This window comes from Centrocercus urophasianus, unplaced genomic scaffold, assembly GCF_019232065.1.
Source record: "Centrocercus urophasianus isolate 14NV4802_14NV808 unplaced genomic scaffold, USGS_Curo_1.0 seq_17, whole genome shotgun sequence".
Taxonomy (NCBI): domain Eukaryota; kingdom Metazoa; phylum Chordata; class Aves; order Galliformes; family Phasianidae; genus Centrocercus; species Centrocercus urophasianus.
This window is the reverse complement of record NW_024884722.1, coordinates 4,695,244-4,720,907: the sequence shown is the minus strand read 5'-3', so window position 1 is coordinate 4,720,907 and position 25,664 is coordinate 4,695,244. Positions and strand designations below refer to the sequence as shown.

General features: G+C 37.3%; 1 protein-coding gene across 4 annotated transcripts in view; it reads left to right on the top strand.

The window, feature by feature from the left end:
* Nucleotides 1-3,137: 3,137 nt before the first annotated feature.
* Nucleotides 3,138-25,664, top strand: part of WDR11 (WD repeat domain 11) — a 34,145-nt gene continuing 11,618 nt past the window's right edge. Inside the window, exons 1-19 of one of the 4 annotated variants that reach the window (XM_042818563.1) lie at nt 3,138-3,279; nt 3,790-3,901; nt 5,754-5,907; nt 6,336-6,509; nt 7,827-8,010; nt 8,823-8,988; nt 10,041-10,155; nt 10,405-10,600; nt 11,864-11,964; nt 12,879-13,055; nt 13,625-13,709; nt 18,815-18,921; nt 20,090-20,165; nt 21,294-21,402; nt 21,948-22,072; nt 22,401-22,548; nt 23,008-23,114; nt 23,592-23,706; nt 24,395-24,566. In XM_042818563.1, the coding sequence (XP_042674497.1) occupies nt 3,194-3,279; nt 3,790-3,901; nt 5,754-5,907; nt 6,336-6,509; nt 7,827-8,010; nt 8,823-8,988; nt 10,041-10,155; nt 10,405-10,600; nt 11,864-11,964; nt 12,879-13,055; nt 13,625-13,709; nt 18,815-18,921; nt 20,090-20,165; nt 21,294-21,402; nt 21,948-22,072; nt 22,401-22,548; nt 23,008-23,114; nt 23,592-23,706; nt 24,395-24,566 (2,509 nt within the window). In that variant the 5' untranslated portion in view covers nt 3,138-3,193. Of the gene's footprint in view, nt 3,280-3,789; nt 3,902-5,753; nt 5,908-6,335; nt 6,510-7,826; nt 8,011-8,822; nt 8,989-10,040; nt 10,156-10,404; nt 10,601-11,860; nt 11,965-12,875; nt 13,056-13,624; nt 13,710-18,814; nt 18,922-20,089; nt 20,166-21,293; nt 21,403-21,947; nt 22,073-22,400; nt 22,549-23,007; nt 23,115-23,591; nt 23,707-24,394; nt 24,567-25,664 lie in introns of all 4 variants that reach the window. The other 3 variants (XM_042818560.1, XM_042818559.1, XM_042818558.1) reach the window with 3 other exon arrangements.

The following is a 25,664-nucleotide window of genomic DNA, read 5'->3' as shown; positions in this document are numbered from 1 at the left end:
GTATGGGAATATTGTCATAGTAGGTAGGTTTAGAAGTCTGCTTATCACATGGCTGAAGCCAAATAGTCTCTTGCATGCATGGGAATGTACTCAAATAACAGCTGTTTTTTTTTTTGTGTGTGTGTGTATGACATCCACTGAATGTTGAGAAAACAGGATTACGTTTTAGAGAGTTTTCTTTAAGATCGAGGATGTGAAAATTTTAGAAAATGATCAGTAAATCAAAGATTCAACTTTCTATCCACTACTTTTACTGCAGTGAAAAAACAGACACATACTGCTGATGCCACAGAGTGTAAAACAACACATACAGCTCAGACAGGATGGAAAAGGAATACATTTTAATTCACTGCTAGTTGGGGAGAGGTCAGGTGTCTATTCCAATATCTTTTTTTTTTTTTTTTTAAATGGACACTTCAGAGGATGATTCTCAAATGTATGCATACATGGCATTTACCTGTTAATACAGTATTTCAGCCAAGTCACTTTCCACTCCACAGGCAGATGAATAGGAGATTTTATGTCTTGTGAGGAATTTTGCTTCTATGTTGCCTTGATCAGTCCCATAAATATTGTTTTTCAGCACTATTTCAAAGATAAAAAATATACTGTACTTATGGGAAGCATTTACATAAACTCTTTAAAATTCTACATCTGAACAGTAACACACTGCAGTAGAAGTACCAAGGGTCACTTGATTCTCCATAACTTAATGCCATGTGAGAAAGAGGTCTAAAGCATGAAAATCAGCCACTGAAGGAGGAAGCCTTGTTGAAGAAACACTTGGGACTGCCTTCACCTGTTAAGCATATGTTCTTTTTTCCATGGTTCCTGTACTCTTATTACTATCAACTTTCATTTCTTCTCACTTCATATGCACATGATGTTTCTGTAGAGCTGCCTTCTACTGTCACTATCAAGGGACCAACTTTAGAAGCGGATTCTACTGACATTTAATACATAATGCTTTAGCTGAAACAATAATCTAAAGCTGCTGATACCTTCTAGGAACTGGAAAATACAACCACAGGCTGCGATAGCAGCAGTCTTTCACAGCAGCCAAGTATCTCCCACAAAGACTGGAGCTGCACTGAATGTGGAGGACAAACTCTTGCTTTAATAGTGGCAGAGGGTATGGCACAGTGCTGTGGATGCACAAAGTATATATATATAGCTTTGCAAGCCCCCTGGTCTGTGCATGAGACCTGACAAAGATGAGAGCAGCCTGGTGCTTTGTATTTTTCACTGACAGCCCCAGCTCAACAAGGGACACTTAAGAGAGAACATAAGAAGCTTTAAATACATGAAGTAGAAATGATAATGCTAAGGTAACAGTAACATAATTTGTAAGGCAAATATAGCTGTGCCCAATAGCATATATGAATTAGTTACATATCCTGATTTCAGATGGGATTCTGGATAATGAAATACAACAGCACATGGTCTAGAATTATGGTGGTTTACTGGTGGATCCCAGAAACTCCTGAAGCTCTAACTTAAGGCCATGGAAATTAAAGAAGTCCCAGAAGATTTCACAGGATTATTTCTTCAGTAATCACTATTACATAAAAGAGAAATGCAAAAGGGAGACTGTGCATATATCTTTACCTTAATCCTGCTTTTTCTACTTCAAGCTCACACCATAATTATTTAGAGACATGAGCCCAAAGCTCACAGGTCTTGTTATTCACTTTATCTAAAGTATTTGGCCTTATTTTTTCTTATGATCACTCACATACTCATTCCCCATATCTACTTCATGAGTACAGAAACTCAGAAAAAATAACTAAAATTAGTGAGATTAATGACTGCTAAGAATTCTGCAGGGTGGATCTATAGATCATGTTGTCTTCAAACTGTGATAAAGGAACAAAGAAGTCCTCTACATCTCCAAACAGTAATTCATCAGCTTTAACACTGACAGAGACATTTTCAGATGAGAAGATTTTGAGAAATAAAAAGTTGAAGTTCAGCTGAAAATGGTGGTCAGCAATGTACTGTGATTCTACTGTTCCATTTATCTAGAAGAGAGTTGGAAAAGGCACCAGCTGCAGATTTCTCCTTGAGTTCCAGCTTGCACAAATTGAACTGTGATTAAAAAGAGAAAAAAGAAAGAGAAGAAAAGAGGAATAGCATTTTCAGTGGCAAAGTGATGCTCCAGCACTGCAAAAACATGAAGCTGGCATTATGATCATGCTAACTTTGGCCATCTAGTGGCATCTTTTCCATTATGAAAAACAACAAATAAACAATTATTAGCAATCTCTATTTTGAAGAGAGATAACCCCCCAAAAACCACAACGCACATCAAGCACAGCTCAAGAAACCTGCTTGGAGCTACATGATTACTGCCTTGTTATTGATGCTGTGGCATAGAAAATACATGTAGAATCATAAAAATCAGGGAATGACTTGGGTTGGAAGGGATCTTAAAGATCTGGATTGCAGATGGGGCCTCATGAGGGCAGACCAGAGGGGGACAACCCCTCCTTCACCCTGCTGACACCTCTCTGTTGGGTGCAGCCCAGGATGCAGTTGTGGCTTACGTCCAGCTTTTCATCCACCAGAAACTCCATGTCCTTCTTGGCAGAGCAGCTCTCAATGAGTTCTCCCAGTCTGTCACGGATCCAGGATTGCCGTGACCCAAGTGCAACACCTTGCCTTTGGCCTTGTTGAACCTCATTGGTTCCCATGGTCCCAATTTCAAGCCTGTCGAGGACCCCCTGGACAGCATCCCTTCCTTCTGTTGTATCAACTGCACTGCTCATAACGTTTGGGTGCTCTGTACTTGGTGCCTTGCAGAGCAAACAGGCACTGCCCAAGGAAGCTGTGGATGCCCCATCCCTGGAGGCATTTAATGCCAGGCTGGATGTGGCTCTGGGCAGCCTGGTCTGATGGTTGGTGACCCTGCACATAGCGGGGGGGGCTGAAACGAAATGGTCATTGTGGTCCTTTTTACCCCAGGCCATTCTATGATTCTATGAACCCCGCCCTGGGCCCGACGGTCGGAATATGCTCTCCAAAAGGCGGGGCGGTCCGGAACTGCCGTTCTCGAGGCGCGGGGCGCGGCGGAGCCCGGCGGGGCGGACCGGCGGGCGGGGCGGTGCTGCGCTTCCTGCTCCGCGGCGGCGGGTCGGGCCGTGGTCGGTAGGCTGTCGGCAGCGGGGCTGGGATCGGTGCTGCCCGCTTCGCCATGCAGCCCTTCACAGTGAACATCAAGCTGTCGGCGCGGACGCTGACGGGCGCTCTCAGCGCGTCCAACCGGGGGGCGGCGGATTGGTGAGAGGGGCCGGGCCGGGGACGGGTGTGGGGCTACGGGGGAGGCGGTGCTTCATCCCTTCCCAGCCCCACGATGCAGAATGGTCACTGATGCAGTGCTGATCCCTCCTGGCGGTACAAAACACCCGCCTCTGTATTGATGTTAGGGGAAGCGGCTGTTTAAGAGGGTGGATAGCGATAGGACAAGGGGGAATGGTTTTAAACTGAGACAGGGGAGGTTTAGGTTGGATATTAGAGGGAAGTTTTTCCTCACAGAGGGGGGTGAGGCACTGGAACAGGTTGCCCGAGGAGGTTGTGGATGCCCCATCCCTGGAGGCATTCAGTGCCAGGCTGGATGTGGCTCTGGGCAGCCTGGTCTGCTGGTTGGTGACCTGCACATAGCAGGAGGCTTGAATCTAGATGAATCTAGTCCTTTTCAACCCAGCCCATTCTACAGGTCTATGATTCTATGATGTGAAGTGCTGCTTGCTCTGTTTGTTGCCGGTTTGGTGATGAGATGTGCTTTCCTAGGGGCTGGCAGGGTCTGATTGCATACGGATGCCATTCCCTCGTGCTGGTGGTGGATGCCAATACTGCCCAGACTTTGCAGGTTCTGGAAAGGCACAAAGCAAATGTTGTCAAGGTGAGGTGCACATGATTTGAGGTGTATCACTTGTCTCTGGTATACATATGGTGTACGTACCTATACAGACATGTATGTTTAATCACTTCAAATAACTGAAATTATATTGCATATATGTTTACATAATCACATATTCTAAGCAGTTGAAATTGTCATTGTCAAACCACACATACTCAAATTGGGACTGCGGCTGGCGGTAGACTTTTAGATTTATAAAATCATATTTGACTCTTAGTAGGGAGAGGTTGTTTCTCATTTTTCACACATAAAAGATTAACCAGTTAACCAGAGCCTGTCGTACCTTTTGGCAGCTTGTTTGGGCAAGCATCCCCTTAGCCTCAGTTGTTTCTGGGCTAGCGTTGAAAACGAATAAGACATCTATCAGGAAATGATAGCATTTTAGTGTACTTCAGTTATGTTCAGATTTGAGGAGTAACTGTTTCAATAGGAAACCAGATTCAGTAGTCCAAGTAGTTTCTATGTAACTTACAAGATGCGTTTTTCACATCCACTCTTTGGTGACTTATTATCAGAAACAGACTGTAAGAAATTGGCTTATTTGTGAAGAAAAAGACTGAAATTCTTTTCCACTTTAAGTAGAGATTATTTGAGAGCTGTGATCATTGGTAGATATCTTTATATGCGTATGAAATATTCTTCAAGTCCTGTTTCTATTTATTTTTTTTAAGAGTTTATAACTGCTAATAGCTTATATAGACTGGAGGAGATATATAAGAGATCTGCTATGTTTGTCTGACTGTTCAAATCTTTGTAGCAGAGGTTCACACCAGCAAACAGTTTTCTTCCTCAAATCCTCATGCTTCAGTTTTGAAACATTTCAAAACACACCACTGTTTTTAAAAAAGAAAGAAGCAGTTGTTTCATAAACTTTGTGCAGTCTATTTAGCTATTGATCTTTTAAGTCTTCCTGTGTTACAGCTGCATCTGGAATAGCCAGCAATTGCATTGAAAAATATCCCATGTCGTTTGTCAGGGTGGTAATTCTGTGTTCTTGGGAGACTGATAAATTTGTACAGAGTAGTTTATACCTTTTTTATTTATTTTTTTTTTTCCAGCTTTGCAAAGAGTGCTTGAAGGAGTGCTTTTACAAATGAAAGTGTAATTACAGGAAAGATTTTTTGATGCATCGCAAAAAAAGTGGATTGAAATCTGCCTTGGTTTTTCTTTCTCCATCTTAATGAACAGGGCTGATAAGGCATCCTGGTCCTCTGACAGGGGTAGCACAGGGCCCTGGGTGCAGTTATAAATCTAACTTTTGTTGCAATCAACTGTATTACCTAATCACCTTTTCAATACCTGCAGAAAGAGTTGTGTTTGACCTAACCCTTTCTCCATCAGCTATGGGGACAAAATACAACAAGGTAGCTGCAAGATCAGTTTTGTAGTAATTGAATTTATATTAGCATAGTATTAAGGTTTATTTACTCCTTTTGCATCTTTGTTCTCTGTCAGCAGCAAGTAGCAAAACAATTCTGGATTGAATATTTAGGGAAGGAGTCAGTGTTATCTCCTTGTGTTATCTCAGTGTTATCTCTGCAGACTTGCAGACAGAATGTTTTGTATGTCAAGATACCTAATTTACGTGTGTATTGCCATCTTCCTGCAAGCCAGTGCAGCATGCAATCCCAAACCAGAAAGTGGTGTATGAAAATCAGTAGTGGTGGCATGCTCAATGGCATAGAGATAGCAGATGCAGTAATGGATATTATCAAGTATTGCTATGGTTTTTTGGTGAGTTAATTATTGTTTGTTCGTCAATCTGAAAAATATTAAGTTGGATTTCTGTTGTATGTGTTTTTCTCATTTGACCACTTTTCATCTCTGTCTTCAGGTTAAATGGGCTAAAGAAAATTATCATCACAATATTGGCTCTCCATATTCTTTACGTTTAGCTTCTGCTGATGCTACTGGTAAAATAATTGTGTGGGATGTGGCAACAGGAACAGCTCGCTGTGAAATACAAGAACATGCAAAACCAATACAAGGTAATGCATGATGTTTGATTGAAGGTTGCTTTACAGAGTAGCATGGACAAGTCCATATCCTCGGCTCAGTTCAGCCAGTGAATTTCAATCTGAAACATCACTCTGTATTTATGTTGTACAGAACTATGTCAGTTGCGATGAAAAGAACCATGCGCCATCTCAGATTGACAGTGGGGTGGTGTTAGTATTGGACCTGGAAACAGATGTTTTCTTCTCTATACTGTTAATAGTCTTAATGCACTTAATAGAAATAGAAGGGTATGACCGATAAAACCACAGAGAAGAATGCTTTCAGAAGACTTCTGTACATCTTGTTACTAACAAGTTGCCTTTCACAGTGTATTACAGAAAAAGAATCGTTTTAAAACAGAACAGATTTTTTCTGAAAATTAATTTGGGTGTTTACTGGTCCTTCTTTCTTTTGACAGACATGCAGTGGTTGTGGAATCAGGATGCTTCTAGAGATTTACTGCTTGCAGTTCACCCACCTAACTATATTGTGCTGTGGAATGCAGACACGGGCACCAAACTTTGGAAGAAAAGTTATGCAGAAAATATTCTGTCTTTTTCATTTGACCCATTTGATCCATCCCACTTAGCACGTAAGTTTGTTTGTATAAAATAATAAGAAAAGACAGATGTAATTTTAGTTAATTGGAGCTAGCAAAAAAACAAAATGTCTGTATGATTGTGTCAAGAATTGTGGATACTTGTGTTATAGGATATAGTATCATTAGTTCAAATTTGAGGGGAGCTGTAAGGGAGGGGAAAAAAGGCGTGCTCTAAGTAACATAGGAAGGAAGTTGGCAGGTGTGACCAGGAAAAATGTGAGATCAAAATGTCAAAGTAGATAGAGAAATTGAGATTAAAGTAATGGAATAGATGGGATTAGGTTATTAATGCTAGGAAGAAGTCTCTAAACGATGACAGGGAGTCTTTGGCCTCTATGAGATTGTCTAAAATAAATTGTAATTGGGAGAGGGGAGGGCAAAAGTGCTCATGAACAGAAAATATAGAGATCTGAAAAGAATCCTTTGTGATTTCATAAAGAAGTTGGAATGCACCTTGGAGAGGAAGCCAGGCATAGAGAACCCTGTTGAACTGATATAAAAGGCTATAAAATAATAGGATGCTGAGAGAGGATTCAGTGAGATAAGAACAGACCTCAACTGAACAGTGTCTTGAACAGAAGTTTTTGTTAGAGGAGGAATGTGAGTATCAGTTTCAGAAACAATTCAAATGATAAGGGGGATGTAGTGTGTGCTAATTCAGGTTTTAGTGGAAAGAAACTAAGATAAATAAGAGTCACTATTTTTAGCTTATGTTGATCACTCCTGATGTGTTAAGAGACAAACTGCAGTTTCCAGGATTTGTAGCTGTGATTTCTTTTTTTATATCTGTTGTACCATTCAGCATGGGAAAAGAGCTTTGCAGTATAAACATGTAGTAAAACCTTAGCTACATCTTCACAGTTTAGCTGAATCTTTATCCTGCCACACAAATAGCATGTGTTAATGGTTCTTTGAGCAATGAGAAGATCAAATGGTTATGCAGCCTTTTTGGGCAACTCTACTTTCTGTTGGTACTGTGAGACTTAACAAACAATAGCTGATGACAGAATAACTGTACTGAACAAATATGGAGTGACAAACAAGAAATTTCTACCATTCATCCACGCAGTGTTGTGTTTTTTAATACTGACTTAATTCTGAAATTAATTGCTTTTTATGCATTTTCGTTAATGGTAGTGGGCTATCTTTTGCTCTTTGAGTAGAAGGTGCCTGTTGTCTAGAATTATGAGTTTTCTGTGTTAATGCATTAATTAGGCTATTATTTATCTCCACCAAAACTTTATTGAAGTAAAATGCCAAAATAAAATTGCAGATTGCATTTTGTAATAATTGTTTTTCCCCATACAGTGCTTACCAGTGAAGGGATAGTGTTCATCTCTGACTTCTCTCCTTCCAAAGCTCCTGCCAGCTCAGGGAAGAAGGTTTACATCTCCAGTCCCCATTCCAGTCCTTCTCATAGGCTGGCTGCTACTACAGGGGCCAAGAAGGCCCTTGATAAAGTAAAAATCTTAATCAGTAATGAAAAACCAAGGTAGGTTTCTTTATGGATACGTTTTTTTAATGCCTGTGTTCAGTAAGTAGTATTAGATTACTGTTAGACTGAATATAATTTAATTATCTAAATCTAATTAAATATGAAAAAAATACATGTGTTGTGGGGTATGTAGGCTGGTCATAATTTCTATTGTTTGTCTTCATGGCATTGAAAGTAAGATGCATCTGTGAGGAAGGTCCTTGGCTTCTTTTAATTCATGCTTATTCAACTTTGTTTTTTTAATTGAGATTCAGTTGATGCCCTCTTTCAAAAAATGGTCCCTCATTTTAGTAACATCTTTCTTTTTAATATAATATTTTTATATAATATCTACACTGTGTGATTTGGTTTTTTTAGTCACATCTATTTATGATATAGACAAATATCCTTTATTTGCAAAAAATCACTTATTGCCATATAAAGCAAATACAGCCTTTAAGGAAAGCTGGATGTTGTTCTCTTTTGATATCCCTGAGCTCTGAATGAAAGTTCTGACTGTCATTGATTTTATATCAGATAAGGAGAAGAGGAATGGGAAAGTGACTACAAACACAAGGTGGCTTATAGTCCTGGAGACAGAAGCTGATAATGGGGATTTAGTGTACGGCAGATGTGATCAACACAAACAAAAAACCCTTAAAAAAGGGCATTAAATCAGTTAAGAACATGTCCAAACTGAACACAGTGTAAGAATAATTTTCTTCAGCATGACTTGCATACATGCAATTCATTGAATTTTATACACCTAACTTGAAGAAAGTTGCTTTCATTTTGTGGGCCACTTAAAGTTTATTTTTCATGTTTTGCAGTGCTGAATCTGTGACACTCAATGACTGCCTTCAGTTATCCTACTTGCCTTCCAAAAGGAACTACATGTTGTTACTCTATCCCAGAGAAATTCTGATTCTTGACTTGGAAGTGAATCAGACAGTGGGTGTGATTGCAATTGAAAGAACAGGTGTGCCTTTCCTACAGGTAACGAAAATTGGATTGGTTTGTAATGGATCATTGAAATGAATTATAAGTTCACGACCTACTGATTGTTGCATTTTGATTAATGCTAGGGGATGAAAAGAAATATATTCATCAGGAGAAGTATCCTCTGTACCAACTGCTGTTTAACTTAGTGTTCTGGTGTCTGTAGCAAACCTGCTTCCTTTTGTTGCTGCAGAAGCTGCCAGCATGGAAACAATGCTGTGAAGAATAGGCATTTCATTCCCTTCTGGTTAAGCTGCTCATCCAGAATTTAATACTAGTTCCTTGGGTGTTTGCCTTTGCTTAACTGGATGTCTGCATCTAGTCTGAGATCTTATCAAAGTATCTTTATTCTCATGAACATCTTCAGTGATTTTCATGATCATCTTTAATCATAGAATCATAGAATCGTAGAATCACCAAGGTTGGAAAAGACCTAAAAGATCACCCAGTCCAACCGTTCACCTATTCCCAATAGCTCCTACTAAACCATGTCCCTCAACACAACATCCAGTCTTTCCTTGAACACCCCCAGGGTCGGTGATTCCACCACCTCCCTAGGCAGTCCATTCCAGTGCCTGACCACCCTTTCTGAACACCTCTGTTACCAAAACATAATGTTTTAAAACAAAGTGATAACTAGAGACTGCATACAAGTTTAAAGAAGGAATTCAAACAATTCAGACAGCTCACTGAAGTTCTCAAAGCCATCTGTTGGTACATGAATATGCCATAGTGTAGTTTTACTATTTGATTTAAAAATTTCTCTTTAAGAATAATGATTTTAAGAAATCAAACTTAAAATCATATCAGTCTTAAACACTATTGTGCTCTTGCCTGATTATTTTTTTTTTCCTCTAACTTTTTCCTGGCACAGATTGTTGACTTTTCCTTCATTACAAGTAGTGTAGCTACAGAAATTCATTGAAATGATGATTTAATGGTAATTTTTTGGTGACTTACATACTCATTCTGAGTTTTATGTTTAGTTAAAGAGTTTTTTGCAAAGGTCAAATTTTCTTAACCTTATATAATATGTTTTCTTTGTGTAGGTAATTCCTTGTTTTCAGCGTGATGGCTTATTTTGCCTACATGAAAATGGTTGTATAACTTTGAGAGTTCGCAGATCTAACTGCTCTGCAACTGGAATTCCAAATGAAGAGCCAGGTAAGTTATGTGTTAAAAATGGCAAGAAATCAACTTCAAGGCATTTTATTCAGTACGTTAGCACTAGTATCAGCCATCATGCCTTGTGCAGAGTGGTGAATTACAACTTTCCTAGTGTTTTTTGTCTTCAGTAAATTTAGGCTGTGTTCTACCAAATTTATTTATTTTATTTATTTTTAATTTTTTTACTTTGTGGATATTTGTATGTTTTCTGATCTAATTGCTTGTTGTGGCATGTTGATGTTACAGATCCAGACCCAGTTCAGGAGCTGGTTTATGATTTAAGAAGTCAATGTGATGCAATTAGGGTAACAAAAACAGTTCGGCCATTCAGTATGGTGTGCTGCCCAGTGAATGAGAATTCTGCAGCTCTCATTGTCAGTGATGGCAGGGTAATGATCTGGGAGTTAAAATCCAGTATTGCCAGCAAAAATCTGCGTAACAGGTAATGACTTCGTTTTTCTGATCAAAGTTTCCATCTGATGTATTTACAAGTGCTATTTTATTATATTCTGAAAGTAATGGTGGTGTGCTTCTGTGTGTGACATGTGCTATACTTGTGTATGAATGCAAGGATGAGGGAGACATTTGGAATAAGGAAACAAAAGATAGGAATGAATATTCACATTATTTCAGGGGAACGTTTTCTTGTAATCTGGCTTTCTGCAAACTGTATCATTTTCTTCAGGATTGGAGCCCTTAGTTTCAATCATTTGCAATTTGTCAGTTTGACACAAAGCAGTGTGAATGCACAGTAGGTGGCTTGAATATGCCTGTGTGAACTGTTAATGATTTTACATATGAAGCTTTTACAATTTCAGGTTTTAAGCAGCCTCTCATACATATCAAGGTTATTCTGTTGTACTAAACCTTTAATATATTATTGGATAAAATAGATAACTTGTTGTTATTTAAAAAAATACTTAATATACTTTTAAATGTCAGAAATACTTTTCTTAATATTTTAAACAATTAACATTTTCTTTTGTTGCACATCAGTGTTGCAACATTTTTATCTTCTCATTCCCAAAAATATTATTAGATGGATTCACTGTGGTGTATAACCAGTATAGCTGTATAGGATCTATGCATTGCTGGGATGTATTTGTTGGATTCCTAGGCTCATTTCCAAAGCATTGATTTTTTGTTGTGGCTATATAATCCAGCAGAATGTTATATTACAAGCAGCTCTGAGCCTGGAGGAATCTGGCTCAGTGATTGCAATGAACAGCAGTGCATATTTCTAGTTGGTGCAGAGTCTTTAATGGCTACTTAAGGAGTATTCCTCCATTAGCTCATGGTTTTGTTGCAGCTTTGAGTATACAAAGGCAGTTGTGTTTCTTTTGTTTACATGAAAGGCATTGCTTCAGCTATAGGTTTTTTTATCTGGAATTGATGTAAGAAGGTTTGGAAATCTGTTTTTTAATATGCATAGCAATCTTTCTTAGCTGTATTTCTTAGCATAACTCTAATACATTGAAAAGCCTCCACTGAGTGATGAGGTGCACTTCAGAGCAAAGGATACATGAATTTGAGATGTGTGTATTTCTGTTTGCATCATCTGCTGGTAAGAGTTGGGTATAGTCTTGTCAACATACTCTGCAAGCAGTAAGTGAGAGAGCAGCCTGTGGAGAAAGCAAAACTAAGAACCTGAGTCAATAAGTGATCAGTTTGCATCAGGAGTTTCTTTTCATTTCTTTTGCAGCAGTTCAAGTGCATCACCTTTGTATTCCCCAGTCTCATTCTGTGGAATTCCTGTAGGAGCATTCCAAAATAAACTTCCTGACCTGTCATTAGACAACATGATAGGTAAGAGTATTTTCTACTAATATTACTGATTTCTAGGATTTTTGAATCATTGTACATTTTGGTTTAAGATTGCATATGTTAGAATTATTTTGTGTGTAAATTAAGTACTAATTCTAAAAGAAAAGAAACATAATACCCATCTGTTAGAAAATATTAATAATTTTGAGGTTATTCTGTTGAAGACCAACATTCGAAGTTCACTTACTCTAAGAAAAAAATGGAATTTAAAATGGAATTTACCCCAAACCCCTTTTGTTTTTAGATGTATTCTTAACTGTATGAAGACAATGTTGTTTGATAAAATCCATCTTTGTGAAATCTAGATGGCAATATCAGTACTGAGAAGTGTTCCACAAAGAACTTCCAAAAAATGGTTACCTTCATGTTTTTAAAACTAATTTATTAGTGGAAAAGTGACTGGTGCTCCTCAAGGTGCAGATTTGGATTTGCTTTTGGAAAGAGGATATTTAGAGCATGATTTTTCTCTGATCTGAATTTTCTTTAGTTGTTGGTCTCATAGCTGTTGTTAATTTGTACTTGATGACACTTGGACTTGCATAGTTGATTGCAGCAGGTGGGCAGCAGATGGGTTTTGTACCCATCTTCAGAGGGCCCACCTGTTCTTGAGCCCATCTTCCTTCATGTCTTGTTTTTTTTTAATTTTTTTTTAATTAATTTATTTTTTTTTTCCAGTGTTAGGGAAGAAAGTTAGGATTGTAATATTGGTGAAATGAGCTGAGGTACATTGCTCCAAAAAGTTTTATCATACCAAGTTCAACAAGAAGAAATGCCTCTTCAGAGAAGTTTTGGTAGTTTGTAAAATTACTTGTAGTTTTTCTTTTATAAACTCCTGTGATACTTTCTGTAATCTCAGATTAAAGTTGAATACTGACAAGATCTTCAATTTTTAGCAGGGCAGGGTACAGTTGCTGGAGAAGAGCAATTGAAAAGTTCTTTTCTGCAAGAAGTTCATCTCAAATTCCTGCTGACTGGACTTCTTTCAGGCCTTCCTTTGCCTCCATTTGCTATCCGCATGTGCCCACCTCTTACAACAAAAAACATTAAACAGTATGAGCCACTCCTTGCTGTTGGTAAGTATCTTGACTGTTTTATTGATTACTCTGCAAATTATGCATTCTGGATTAAATACAAATACAGTCATATGTTACCAGAAGGTCATTATTTCATGGGTGAGAAAGTGGACTTATTTTAATGATTTGGTAAAATCTGTGCAGGGATTTTCCCCTTGGATTATTGGTGATTAACAGTTAATACTCTTCCTTAAGACATTTGCTCATCTTTGAGTCATCAAAACAAACAAACAAAAAAACCTTCCTGTTTTCCTGCATCTGGATGCCTTGTGATAATACAGGAAGAATCAACAGGCTTTCCGTAGGCTCTACGGATAGGTTCAGGAAAGTGAAACTGTTTCATTTATTCAAACTGATTTTGCTGGCTGCAGAATCTTGGAGGGTATGAAATCTGAGGTTTGGGAGCTAGAAATCAAAATACCTTTTCTAAAATTGGGTAGAGTACTGTAGTTAAAAGTGGCAGAAAGGAGAAATAGCTGTAAATCCTGCATTTTCACTAAAATATGGAATAGAAAAATAAAACAAGTCTGAATATTCTGTGATTTATTTTATTAAATCATTTTTAATAGGTACAAGTAATGGCTCTGTCCTGGTATTTCACCTTACAAGTGGACTATTACACAAAGAGTTGAGCATCCATTCCTGCGAAGTCAAGTAAGAGTTTAATTCCTAGCATAACCCTTCAGGGAGCCAAAAATTAAAACATCTAATGCGTTGAAAGCAAAGTGTGATGTCTTATTTCATTGTTAATGACACCCAAGTAATTGCCTGTTGAGCAGTCTGACTGGATGGTATCTTCATATAAGCAGGAACAGTGTTGAGATTAGAGTGAAAAATCCATTGAACTATAAATATTTGAATTTTTTCTGTTCCTTCTGATCTAGTGTGTGTGTGTCAGCTACTTTCCATTTCTTTTGCACATTTTGGTACAAAGAAATCTTTTTAGCACAAGAACTATTTCAGTGTCTTATTGATAGTCCTGACTAGCACACTGTGTACTTTGAAATAATTCTGTTTTGTACATCAGAATTTATTTCCTTTGCTCACTTGTGAAATTGCTGTTAACATAGTTCTATACCTAACTGAAGTCCAAACAATTTTATCATTAAAAATCACACAAAGACTTTGAAGACTACATACAGGACTCAGGATTTAGCTATCCTAAGGAACAGAGTCAGTTTGAAACCTGTTGCACGTGGTGTTTGTGTGTACACAATGGAATAACTATTCATGTAACTAATGGCAAAAATATTCAAGATGGTGCTGACCAGATGTGTATTTTCAGACAGGATTAACCAAGGGAAATAAAAATATTTTAGTAGCAATATTAGTTAAGTTTATGTCAGAGTTGTGGCTTGAAGCCTTCTTAAGACTAAGGTCTTCATTTTACTGTTCATTCTACAAAAAGAGAAGAGGAACAGAGCTGTCTGAGAATAACTTCATCTGAGAGAGCTCATTATGTAAAACTGCTTTGAATCTACCACAAAAATCACATAAGCAAATTTGCATTTGTGGTGTGATTAGCAAACACTTCAAAAATAGAATTCCTCTTTCTGTTTTAATCCATTTGAGTTAGGTTTTTTTTTGTTTGTTTAATGCCATGAAGAATACTTAGAATATAAATCTAATTTTATATTCTGTTATGCAGCCTGGAGAGATGCTGATTTTTTTTTTCACAATAGTTTCTAGAATTAAAAATTAAAACCACCACTGATGCTTCACAGATTAATAAAAAATAAGAATAAAAATTGGAGAGGCAGCTTTGAGAACATATTTCTTTTTCTTCCAGTTCGTGTCAGTGTCAGGAGTGACTGGGAGTGCTGTTAGGAGGTGCTTTTCATGTTGCAAAATTTCTGCAATGTTTAACAAGTGTTCAGAATGCATTGCCTTCCTTAGCAGTTGTCCTCACCCAGGTGGTATTTTTAGAACACAAAGTGATTGTGAATTTTGTTCAAAGCTCAGTCATTAAATCCTTTAAATATTTATTTCAGTTTCTCAATCCAGCCCTTAATGGCAAGAGTGACTTTCTACATAATCTTCAGAAGTTCCCGGGAGCGCTTTAAGCCATGTAGAAAAAAGCACTGTGGTTATGTTAAGTTAATATTCCTGGAGCATAACAGTTTTTCTTTCAGTGGGAATTCTTACTTTACTTCTGAAATGCAGATAATTTGCATATTGCCTCTGTGTCAGTTTTAACTGAAAACACACCTTCAGGGAGCACCATTTTAGCGTGTAGTTAATAATGCCCTGTAATTATAACTCAGTGCCTTGTAGTATACACAGAAAATGTAATGGAACTAAGGGTCTTTATATTGGCAGCCATCCTTTACATGTCAGTTGTGCTAAAATAATAGCCAGTAAGTTTTCTAGATACCAGCAATTATTGCACCTTTTGGAGATTAGTGCTCTTTTCTTCCAAGCTAGATTATTTGGTCACACGTGGGTTATTTTTTTTGAATGTATTTATTTCTGTTCATGGCTGTTACTTTACCATTTCACTGGGACTGTGTGGATTATTAGTTTTCCTTTGAGTTTAATTTGCTTTCTATTAGGAGTACAAGGCAGGAGGAAGCAGTAATGCTTCAGAGTCCACAGAGATGAAAACTCAATCAGGCTAAGCTTGGAGCATTAGTGGGCAAAAAACAGCAGAGATCATAGCATGTGTGGAAAAAGAAGCTGTGAGCAGGAGGTCAGTCTTCCATTAAGACACAGAGAAATGTAATATTTTTTACTGATAAATGGAATGTGAAGACAAATGCAATAACTGATTCTTACAACTTTTTTTTTTTCTAAGTTGAGCAATCTAAATTATTCTTGTACATTAATGAGGTAGAATCACAGAATCATTTGAATTGGAAGGGACCCTTCAAGGCAGTCTGGTCCAACTCCGCAGCAATGGAAGGGAACTCCTACAGCTCCATGAGGTGTTCAGAGCCCTGTCCAGCCTGACCCTGTGTGACTTCAGGGATGGGGCATCTCTGGACAACCTGTTCCAGTGCCTCACCACCCTTACTGTAAAAAAACTTTATCCTTATATCCAAACTAAGGTTAGATATGTGAAGATAGTACATTTTCAGTGCAGAGGAAAATGTATTCAATGTGTACATTAAAATGCCCCACTGGCTATAAATAGGATGGCCTGCAGGCAAAACTCAAGGGTTGCTGAGTTACATTCAAGTTTTGACAGTTGAGTTTACACTCATTCTCCTTTGGGAAACTGTTCTGCAAACATTCATCACCTTCTAGAAAAAAAAAATCCTGCCCAGGGTAAGATAAATAAAATGTTTTCCACTTCTGCCATACAGGTGTTGGCGTGCTAGACTTCTTTCTGTGTGTTTTGTATTGTCTGATGAGTGTTAAGTGGCATAGCAATGAAATCTGCCAATCCAGAGCTGAATTCCAAAGTCATCATTATGTGAGGTTGTGAAAAGCAGAGTATAAAAGGGTTCAAGTGGACTGTAAAAAGTTTGTACATCTCCTAGTTTTGTTTCCATTCTTACCTCTTTCTTTCTTTTTTATAGTTAATTGAACTAACAGCTGCCTTGTTGTAAGATCACAGCAATTCTTTCCCAGCTAGAAATGTCATTTGTTTCTTTATCCATTTTCGTCTACTCTGTAATTCTTCGTCTACTCTGTAATTCTGCAATGAAACCATTCATCAGAACAACTGAGTTTTACACCCAAAGTAACTGAAATAAGTTGCATGTCTAGAATCTCTGAATTTTACATTTTGAAAGAGTAGATGCTATTTGAGAAACAGATTGCAGCTGAACGTAACCTGTAGTTCTAGGAAATAAAGTGGTCTCTTATGGAGAAATCCTGCAAATGGAATTACTGCAATAGGGAAGGCATCAGTAGCTTCCTTCATTAAAAGGTAAACCACTGTCTTCCTTAATTTGGTGAATAAGTAGTTCCTTCAAATTTCTCAATTTACATGTAGGACAGTAACAAAAATTTGTATTGTTTCAGGTGCAAGCTGTTAGCTAGGCTGAGGTTTGTGTTTGATGATGGGTGCCCTTGGATTCTGTTACCTTTATTGGCACTGACACATGGCCAGCTGGCAGCAAACAAAAGGACTTGTGGTGTTATATCTGTGCAGATGAGTGAGGGGAAGAAAATGCCTCAGGTCTTTGAGAGAGAATGATGAATAACTGTTGTCAATAACAATGCATTATGAGCATTCTGTGCTTTTCCCAAAAAAGCACAGTGGAATAAAAGATAATAGATTGCCAAGGTGTCAGAATTAATGTTTCTTCCACTTCAGAATATCCCCTGTATTCAGGACTGTTTGGAGGCTTGAAATGAGAGACATTGCAATCATAGATTTCTGTTCAGTCTTTCTTGTAGTGTTTTGCTTAATAATTGTGTATTTCTAATGATGATTGAAGTTTCTGGTTAAACTTTTGTTTGTCTTGGTGGGAAAAAGATTGGATTCTGAATTTTTAAGCTTTTCTTGAGGACTTGGAAGTAATGCTTCCTTTTTTCTTTTTTTTGTTGTTGTTGTTGTAGTAGTTTGAATTAGGAAGAAAAGAAAGATAAATATGGCTATAGTTTATGTATATAGTTTATGTATAAAATGTTACGGGAATGATTTTTTGCTTTTCCTGCTCTAAATTGTGTTTAGGAAACTTCTACTCAATGCAATGTAAATTGGATTTATAGATAAAAATTATAAATATGTGTTACATATTTCACACGTATTCCCTACAACAGACCTGGATGTTAGAAATGATGTAATGAAAGAGTGAGCTCTCCTGGAGATAGTTTTTAAGTAATCAGTGTTTGAAGGATTTGAGGAAAACTTTAACCCTTTAATCCCTGTTGAAATTAATTTAGGGAAAGGTATTTTAGGACAGTCTCAGTTTTCTTTCAGATTAGTACTTGATTTAATTCACAGATTGAGCACTCAGATATTCCTACTGGCAGTGTGTGTGGACAGTGGGGAAGGGTGGGACGGGACCCAAAGGTATTTACATTGTTACAAACATTGTAACTTTACAACTTGAAGGCGTTTTGGTTTGTGGCTGCCTTTGCGTGATCTAAAGGAGCAGAAAAAATAATACAGACTGTTAGTTTGTTTCTGATAGCTTGTGAAATGTGTTCAGGGCCTCCCTTGTTTTATCACTTCTGTTTCTCCATTCTCTAGACAGCAAGATACCTGTCTTCTCACCCTGCTGTCCGTGAATATTTCTCCCTTCTTCTGTGCTTAAAAATCTGAGTTACTTAATGGGCAACCTGTTACAGTGGGAAGAACCAGCGAGGTTGTGGATGCCCCATCCCTGGAGGCATTTGAGGCCAGGCTGGATGTGGCTCTGGGCAGCCTGGTCTCGTGGTTGGCAAACGTGCACATAGCAGAGGGTTGGAACTAGATGGTCATTGTGGTCCTTTTCAACCCAGGCCACTCAATGGTCTGTGATTTGGTAATCTACTCCAGTGCTGAGTATATGAGGGATTGTTCCATAAAAATTATCTGTGCTCCTGACTGAAATTTTTGTTTAACCCAACAAGAACCTTATTACCAACATTGTCCTGAAGAAAGGCATTGGTTTTAACTTAAACTAGTAATCTTTATTTGTGTATTTGTATCATAGTTGTAAATGCTTGACTTCTTTCTATGCTCAAATACAGTATTTCCATAAAATGTAGAAAATTACCTCTGTGGTATTTTCAAACTTGAAGAATATGAGAATAAATAGTGTCTTTTCTATCCATTTCAGTATCACAGTTAATATGCTCTGTATTGTTTCTTTTGGTCATAGGGGAATAGAATGGATCAGCTTGTCTGGTTTTATTTCCTTTGCCACATCAACACCTAACAACTTAGGGCTGGTAAGAAACGAGCTGCAGCTGGTGGACCTGCCAACAGGTTGGTGTTTCCTGAGACACCTGTAGAAGAGGCTGTCAGATTTGCTGAGGAGTCACAAATAAAAGTTGTTAATACTTTATTTTGTCATGACAACAGAAGGGAAAAAAAATAAAGAGGAATGTAATTGATTCTGTTCTTCCTTGTGAAAGCCACGTGGTGTGTGTTCCAACTGGTGCTCTACAGCCAGATTTGAAACAATACCTTTGTAGAGATTCCTGTGGCTCAGATATGCATGTGTGTCAGCAGTATCTTAGGAGCATTCAGACAACATTTCTATTAGTGGTATAGCGTGTTGACAAAAGGCATGTATTTCCAAATGTGTTTTTTTAGAGCCTGAACCCATTGTTGCAGGTTGTTCTTCTGAGTTGAGTAGTCTGTTGGTTTTTGTCTTTGTATTTCTGCATGGTATAACGCTGGAGTTTACAGATAAAATACATAAATGTGTATGAATGTAAAATTGGTATTGTAGTAATTATGTATGTATAACCCTAACCCTATATATGTAGTAATTAAATAATAAAATAGGATTATTCTATAAAGGATTGGAAGGGTTAAAAATAAATATCTTTTTTAAAGATATAGTTGCTAGCAAGCCTAACTTTGTGTTTTTCAAACCATTCCAAGAATACCAAGAACATTTGTGATTATTATTTGCAGAATACCAGGAGGTAAAATCTGAAATGTTAGAGAACACTTTAATAATAATTTTAAATTATTTTTGAGTGGGAAACCCTAGAGCCATTTAATTTCTAATTGAAGAGCCTGAATCTTGCAGCGCATGGCTAATTCTCAATTGCTTTATGTAGCATAAAGTGATTTGTTTTTTAAACTTATGTAGAAGACTCAATTTTTGCATTTCCATAGCTGCTAAAAGAAGCTGTCCTTCTAACTGGTAATATTGTGTATTTTTTTCTCAATAATGTCTTTTGTTTGTTTGTTTAAATCAAAACAGAAGAGGTGCATCAGTTTCAGTTGTGCTCCAGAAGCAAGTCAGGGATTGTGATACACAGTAGTGTTTACATTCAGATTTTGAGATACAGTATAACAATGACTGGAGTAATGTCAGTTATGCAGGTCACTTGGGGATGTTCTAGGTAAGTGTGGTTAAGTGTTTTTCCTTCCAATCCACCATGGAAATTTTTATGTTCATATCATGATTGTGTTCCAGGCAGGAGCATTCCATTTCGTGGGGAGAGAGGCAATGATGAGCCAGCTATTGAAATGATAAAGGTGTCTCATTTGAAGTAAGTAATTATGACCTTTCTGAAGTTAATAAATTTTACTGTATTGTGTGAAGGTCCTCATTGCTCAATAGGAATAACAAGAATATCGGGAAAAAAAGAAAACCCACTAGTCCAGAAAGGATAAGTGAATATGTAACAGCATTAATGAAAGCATAATGTAAAGTATTAGAGCAAAAGTTGGAAATGTTTTTGTGGTAGACATTCTCACACGCTTCAGAATCCAATCACAAAAGATTGCTTTGCTTTCCTGTGTAAATGGAATTAAAATAGTGTTGAATTTAAGAGTTTTTTTCTTTAAAATCGAGGGAAAAAAAGTAATCTTCTCTGGCTTGCATAGTAATATTTTGGAAAGTGTTTATGTGGTCAAGTGCTCAGCCATATAATGGTCTTGCTGATATATTAATACTTAAGAACAGCACTGGCTTAAATGAAGAGACTACAAAAAGTTGAGTGAGAACAAGGAAGTGTAGTTTGTTTGAACAGAGGTTAATGAAGTTGAGATGAGTACATAAAGCTATAGAACCCGTCTGTATTTTCATGCAACATGTGAAAAGTGGAAGATTGAAAGTGTTTTCCTAAATTAGCTGCACAGATGAAAGATCTGAAGACATGACTGACAAGTGGTTTAGTGTAAGAGGATTTTATGGTCATTTATCACTGGATTAGGAAGGTGCCATGTGTCTGGAGCAGAAAATAAATCTATCCAGACTGCAGACTTGGTGCATCTTTCTGATAGATTGTGCAGTCATTGACTTGGGATGAATGTGACTAAATTAGAGGGGCTGCTGCTTTCTCTGGATTCATTACTTTGTCTCCTGTACGTTAACTGAACAGTGCCACCAACCTGACAGAAATGTCTGATTATTTTAGCCTTGAAGGAGACCTTCATTTCAAACTGAGTCTTAAGCACCTGAGTAACGCAAGGAAATCACAAGCTTTGGATTGGGATCTGAGCCACATTAATTTACTCATCTCTGTCTTAGTTTTTGAGTTTTAGTTGTGGGGTGGTTTTTTTTTCTTTTCAAATCAGCATTTTCTGGAATATGGATGTGGAAAATGTATGAAGTAAAATGCTAAATTTAAAGTGGAAAGATTTCTTTTGATATAGTAAATTGTTGTGTGTTTCAGGCAGTATCTAGCTGTGGTATTTAAAGACAAGCCACTGGAAATATGGGATGTCAGAACTTGCACTCTGCTCAGAGAAATGTCTAAAAACTTTCCTGCAGTGACTGCTCTGGTAAGGAATAGAATCTTCCTTGCTATTTGTTAAATGTAATTTGTTGAGAAAGTATGAAAACCTATGAACATTTCTGCATCAGAATATTATTTTATCTATAGTAGATATGTAAGTGCTTTCTCTTTTTTTTTTTTTTTTTTTCCCCATCTGTTACCAAATACAGGAAGGAAAAGGAGATACTGCTAGATACTTGTCTGTCTTTTGGATGATGAAGGAATGTGTCAGAGAAGGCAATCTTCATTGAAACCATTATAATTAGCAGACAGGTTCCTCTGTGAGTTCTGGAAGCAAACACTGAAAAAGCTTTTTTACAGTAGGGATAGTGAAGCACTGGAACAGGCTGCCCAGGGAGGTGGTGGATGGCTCATCCCTGGAGATGTCCAAGGTTGGGCTGGATGGGGTTGTGAGCAGCCTGATCTAGTTGGAGATGTTGCATTTATTGCAGTGGAGTTGGACCTAGTGATCCTTGAAGGTCCCTTCCAACTCAAATAGTTCTGTAATTCTATGATTAATATTTTTCATTTTTCTTCAACGAATTTTTGCAGGAGTGGTCACCTTCTCATAACCTGAAAAGCCTGAGAAAGAAGCAGCTTGCAGCCCGCGAGGCCATGGCCCGGCAGACAGTTGCATCAGATACTGAAGTGAGCAGCGTCGAATCTTCTGTTATCAGGTATTTCTGACTCAGATTTAGTGCTGTGATTTATCAGTTGTTCATTTCCCCATATGCTGTTGTTCTAAAAAACAGTGTATTTTCAAGCTGATTGTTGAGTACATACCAGGCAAAACAACTTTCTGTGCCACTCTTGAACTTTCAGGCATTGATCTCTAATTTACTGCAGAACGAGGAAAACTGTACCAAGTGGAACTAGTGTCTGTTGCAGACCATTAAAGTTGTTCTTTTGCCCCCTGAACTTTTCCAGGAGTGTATAAATGAGTTAAGTGTTGCAATTCTGCTTTCAAGAAACAAACACTTCTGCCTCATTGTGTTCTTTTTCAAGCTTATTACAGGAAGCCGAAAGTAAATCTGAGCTGAGCCAGAACATTTCTGCCAGGGAGCACTTTGTATTTACAGATGCTGATGGGCAGGTCTATCATCTCACAGTAGAAGGAAACTCAGTGAAAGATAGTGCAAGAATTCCTCCTGATGTAAGTTTAAATCTCTTGTGTAACGTTTAGATATGATCCCAAAACTGTGGAAAAGTTTATGAATATGTCACAGATCCATTACTTCTGATCTACATAAAATGAAGCTGAGAGCTATCAAGTTGGAGAAACTTCATTTCCTTTTATTCCTTCTTTTAATTCCCACAGATAAGAATTGTTTCATTTTTGTTCTTTGTTTTAGCTAGTATTGTGTTTAATAATTGATGACTGTCACATTGGCATTTCGTTGTGACAAGAGATAGAGAGCTGATTTCTGTTGCTTTAAATCCAAAATTTCCCATGGGGATCACTGACATTGAATAGACTTCTTTCCAATTTTTAACTGAGGAGCATTTGTAATTTCATACAATTTTTTAAAAATTAAATATTAAAGTTTCCATGTTTATTCCTATTTGGCTCTACTTACCATAAGATTTTGTCCTGCTTCTGAAATATTTCCAGGGAAGTATGGGTAGCATTACATGTATTGCCTGGAAAGGGGATACCCTGGTTCTTGGAGATGTTGATGGAAACTTAAACTTCTGGGATTTGAAAGCCAGAGTATCCAGGTATGAATGCAAATGGTGTCTGGTAAGCTTGTGATAATGAATGTTAGAATAGAATGGTTTTAGTCCCTCATGTGTGATCTTCGCTGCAGGAGGTGTTTGAGGGGAAAAACAGAAGTATTTTGAAATACAATTTCAGAAAATGCAGCACAATTCTCTACATCTTATTTTTTGTGTTTTCAGGTGAATTAACATTTTATCAAATATTTCAGTTTAGCTAGATATCATTCTCATGTTAAATCTGCAATGGCTTCTCAAAATTTTAAGTAATATTAAATGCCTGAAACAAACAACTACCTTTTTACTTTCACAATATCTTGGATAGCCAGATGTACCTATTTTGTTGGTATGGATTGTTGTTCTTCTCAGTTCTTTCTCTGTACCATATCATGATGTGTGGTATTCACAGAAGGGATGTAACTGCCCACAGTGTTAGCTATAGCACGATTGATAATAATTCTTGTGCTGTGCTGTTCTTAGGGGGATTCCTACACACCGAAGCTGGGTGAAGAAGATACGTTTTGCCCCAGGGAAAGGAAATCAAAAACTTATTGCTATGTACAATGATGGAGCAGAAGTTTGGGATTCAAAAGAGGTAAACATTGGTTGTGTTTTGTTACATGTTTCTTTGCAAAATACACGTATTGCTTCTGAATATGAGGAAAAGTCAAAGGTGAAGTTTTACCTATTCATGATATCTTGCTGACACTTTTACATTACAGGAGGCAACATAAATACCGGTTGGTATTACAGGAGGGTTGCAAATTTCTGACATAAAAACGTAGTTCAGTTGCTAAAACATATCTCAGGTTGTTTTTTATTTTTTTGTGAATAGCTAATCATCACATTCCCATAATACTGTGTTAATAGTATGTTTAAGTATATTTGTAGGCAAGTTCAGTATTTATCGAGGAAGTTCGTGAAAGAATGAGTTAATCTGACATAAAGGCATCAAAGCAGAAGCAAAGGATTGGAGTTGACAAAGGATTTCTCCAATTTGCCATGGAAATTTTATTATAAGAAGGATAACAAAAAGAGAGTTATACAGTTGTGTTCAAAAAGAATTTTTTCGTAGTTACTGATTGGGGAAAAAACATTGGTTTAGGGCAACTAAGTGCCTTGCTTAAAGGTTTGAGCATTGCCAGCTCTCCGAGATTGAAATGATTTACAACTAACTTCACATTTTATTGCAAATCTCATGGCATGCCTCAGAGCATGTGACAGAGTCTTACACTGTATGATGGAGATCCTACTAAAAGTGAAAAATACCTCAACTCTTCAAGGTACAGATGGTGAGCAGTTTAAGAAGCGGAAGAAACGTGAATTACCGAATCCTGGATGTAGACTGGTGCACTTCAGACAAAGTGATCCTGGCATCAGATGATGGGTGCATTAGAGTTCTGGAGATGTCCATGAAACCATCGTGTTTTAGAATGGATGAACAAGACTTATTAGGTATGTTGATTTCTATTATGCTATTCACTGCTGGATATTTCATTTTGAAAGGGAATGCTAAAAATGTTGAACAACTTTAGTAGAAAATAGAATTGTCATATGTGAATGATTAGGTATCCCTGCACTGTTTTTCACAGTTGCAACTAAAATGAATCAAACTGCAGATAAATGGTAAACACAGAAAATTTTGAGATAGAGAATACTGTTTTTAAATTAGGAATCAGTTGAGTGCAGTGAGTTGCTATCCAAAATGAGTAATGCTTTGTGTAGATTGTTGCTGTACTTGATAAATATTTTTATTTGAATCTGTGTCAATTTTCATCTAAAAAAGCAAATTGAATTTGGTAAATAATCAGTTCAGTCATGCATTTTGTTTGTAAAGGTACATAAGGAATCTACCTACTAGATTCCTCCATGTGCACGATTCTGTTATTGATCTGGGAAACTCCAAATGAAAATTAAAACTGAGTCCTTGTCATGATTCAGTACATTACCGTTCCTTTCTGGTATGCTGCTTACAGCCCAATAGCTAAGGAACCTTGCTGGACTGACAGTTCTGTCAGCTGACATCCTTTGCTTTTCTTATGACAGACCACACTGGCTGTTGTAACACAGAGTTGTATTTGTGCTTTGAGTACATTTTCACAGAATCTTCACGTGAATAATACATACTACCTTCTTTTGCTTCATATTAAGTTTCTTCACCTGGAGGCTTAAATGTATCAATGTTGTTTTGTAAGCTGGCAATCATTTAGGTTACTTTAATTAAAATAAAGTCTTTGTATTTTAGCTATCAAACAAGCAATTTGGTCTAACGGCACGTTGTTTCTTGGACATCAAAAATCAATTCTCTTTAATCTTGCTGTAGCTAGGTACTTAGCCTTCTTTTCTTACTACTAGAAAAACAAAATCCGCAGGGGTTCATATATTGCAAGACTTAAAACAGACGGCTTGCTGGCATGTGCTTAATGCAGGTAGATGTTCTTCTATATCATATATCAAAAAATGCTTTCTAATTGGGAAAAAAAAAAAAAAAAGAAACTCTTCTGGGTTTTGAAATATGATTTATCAGAGAAGGTTGACTCCCAGTGTAAAGTA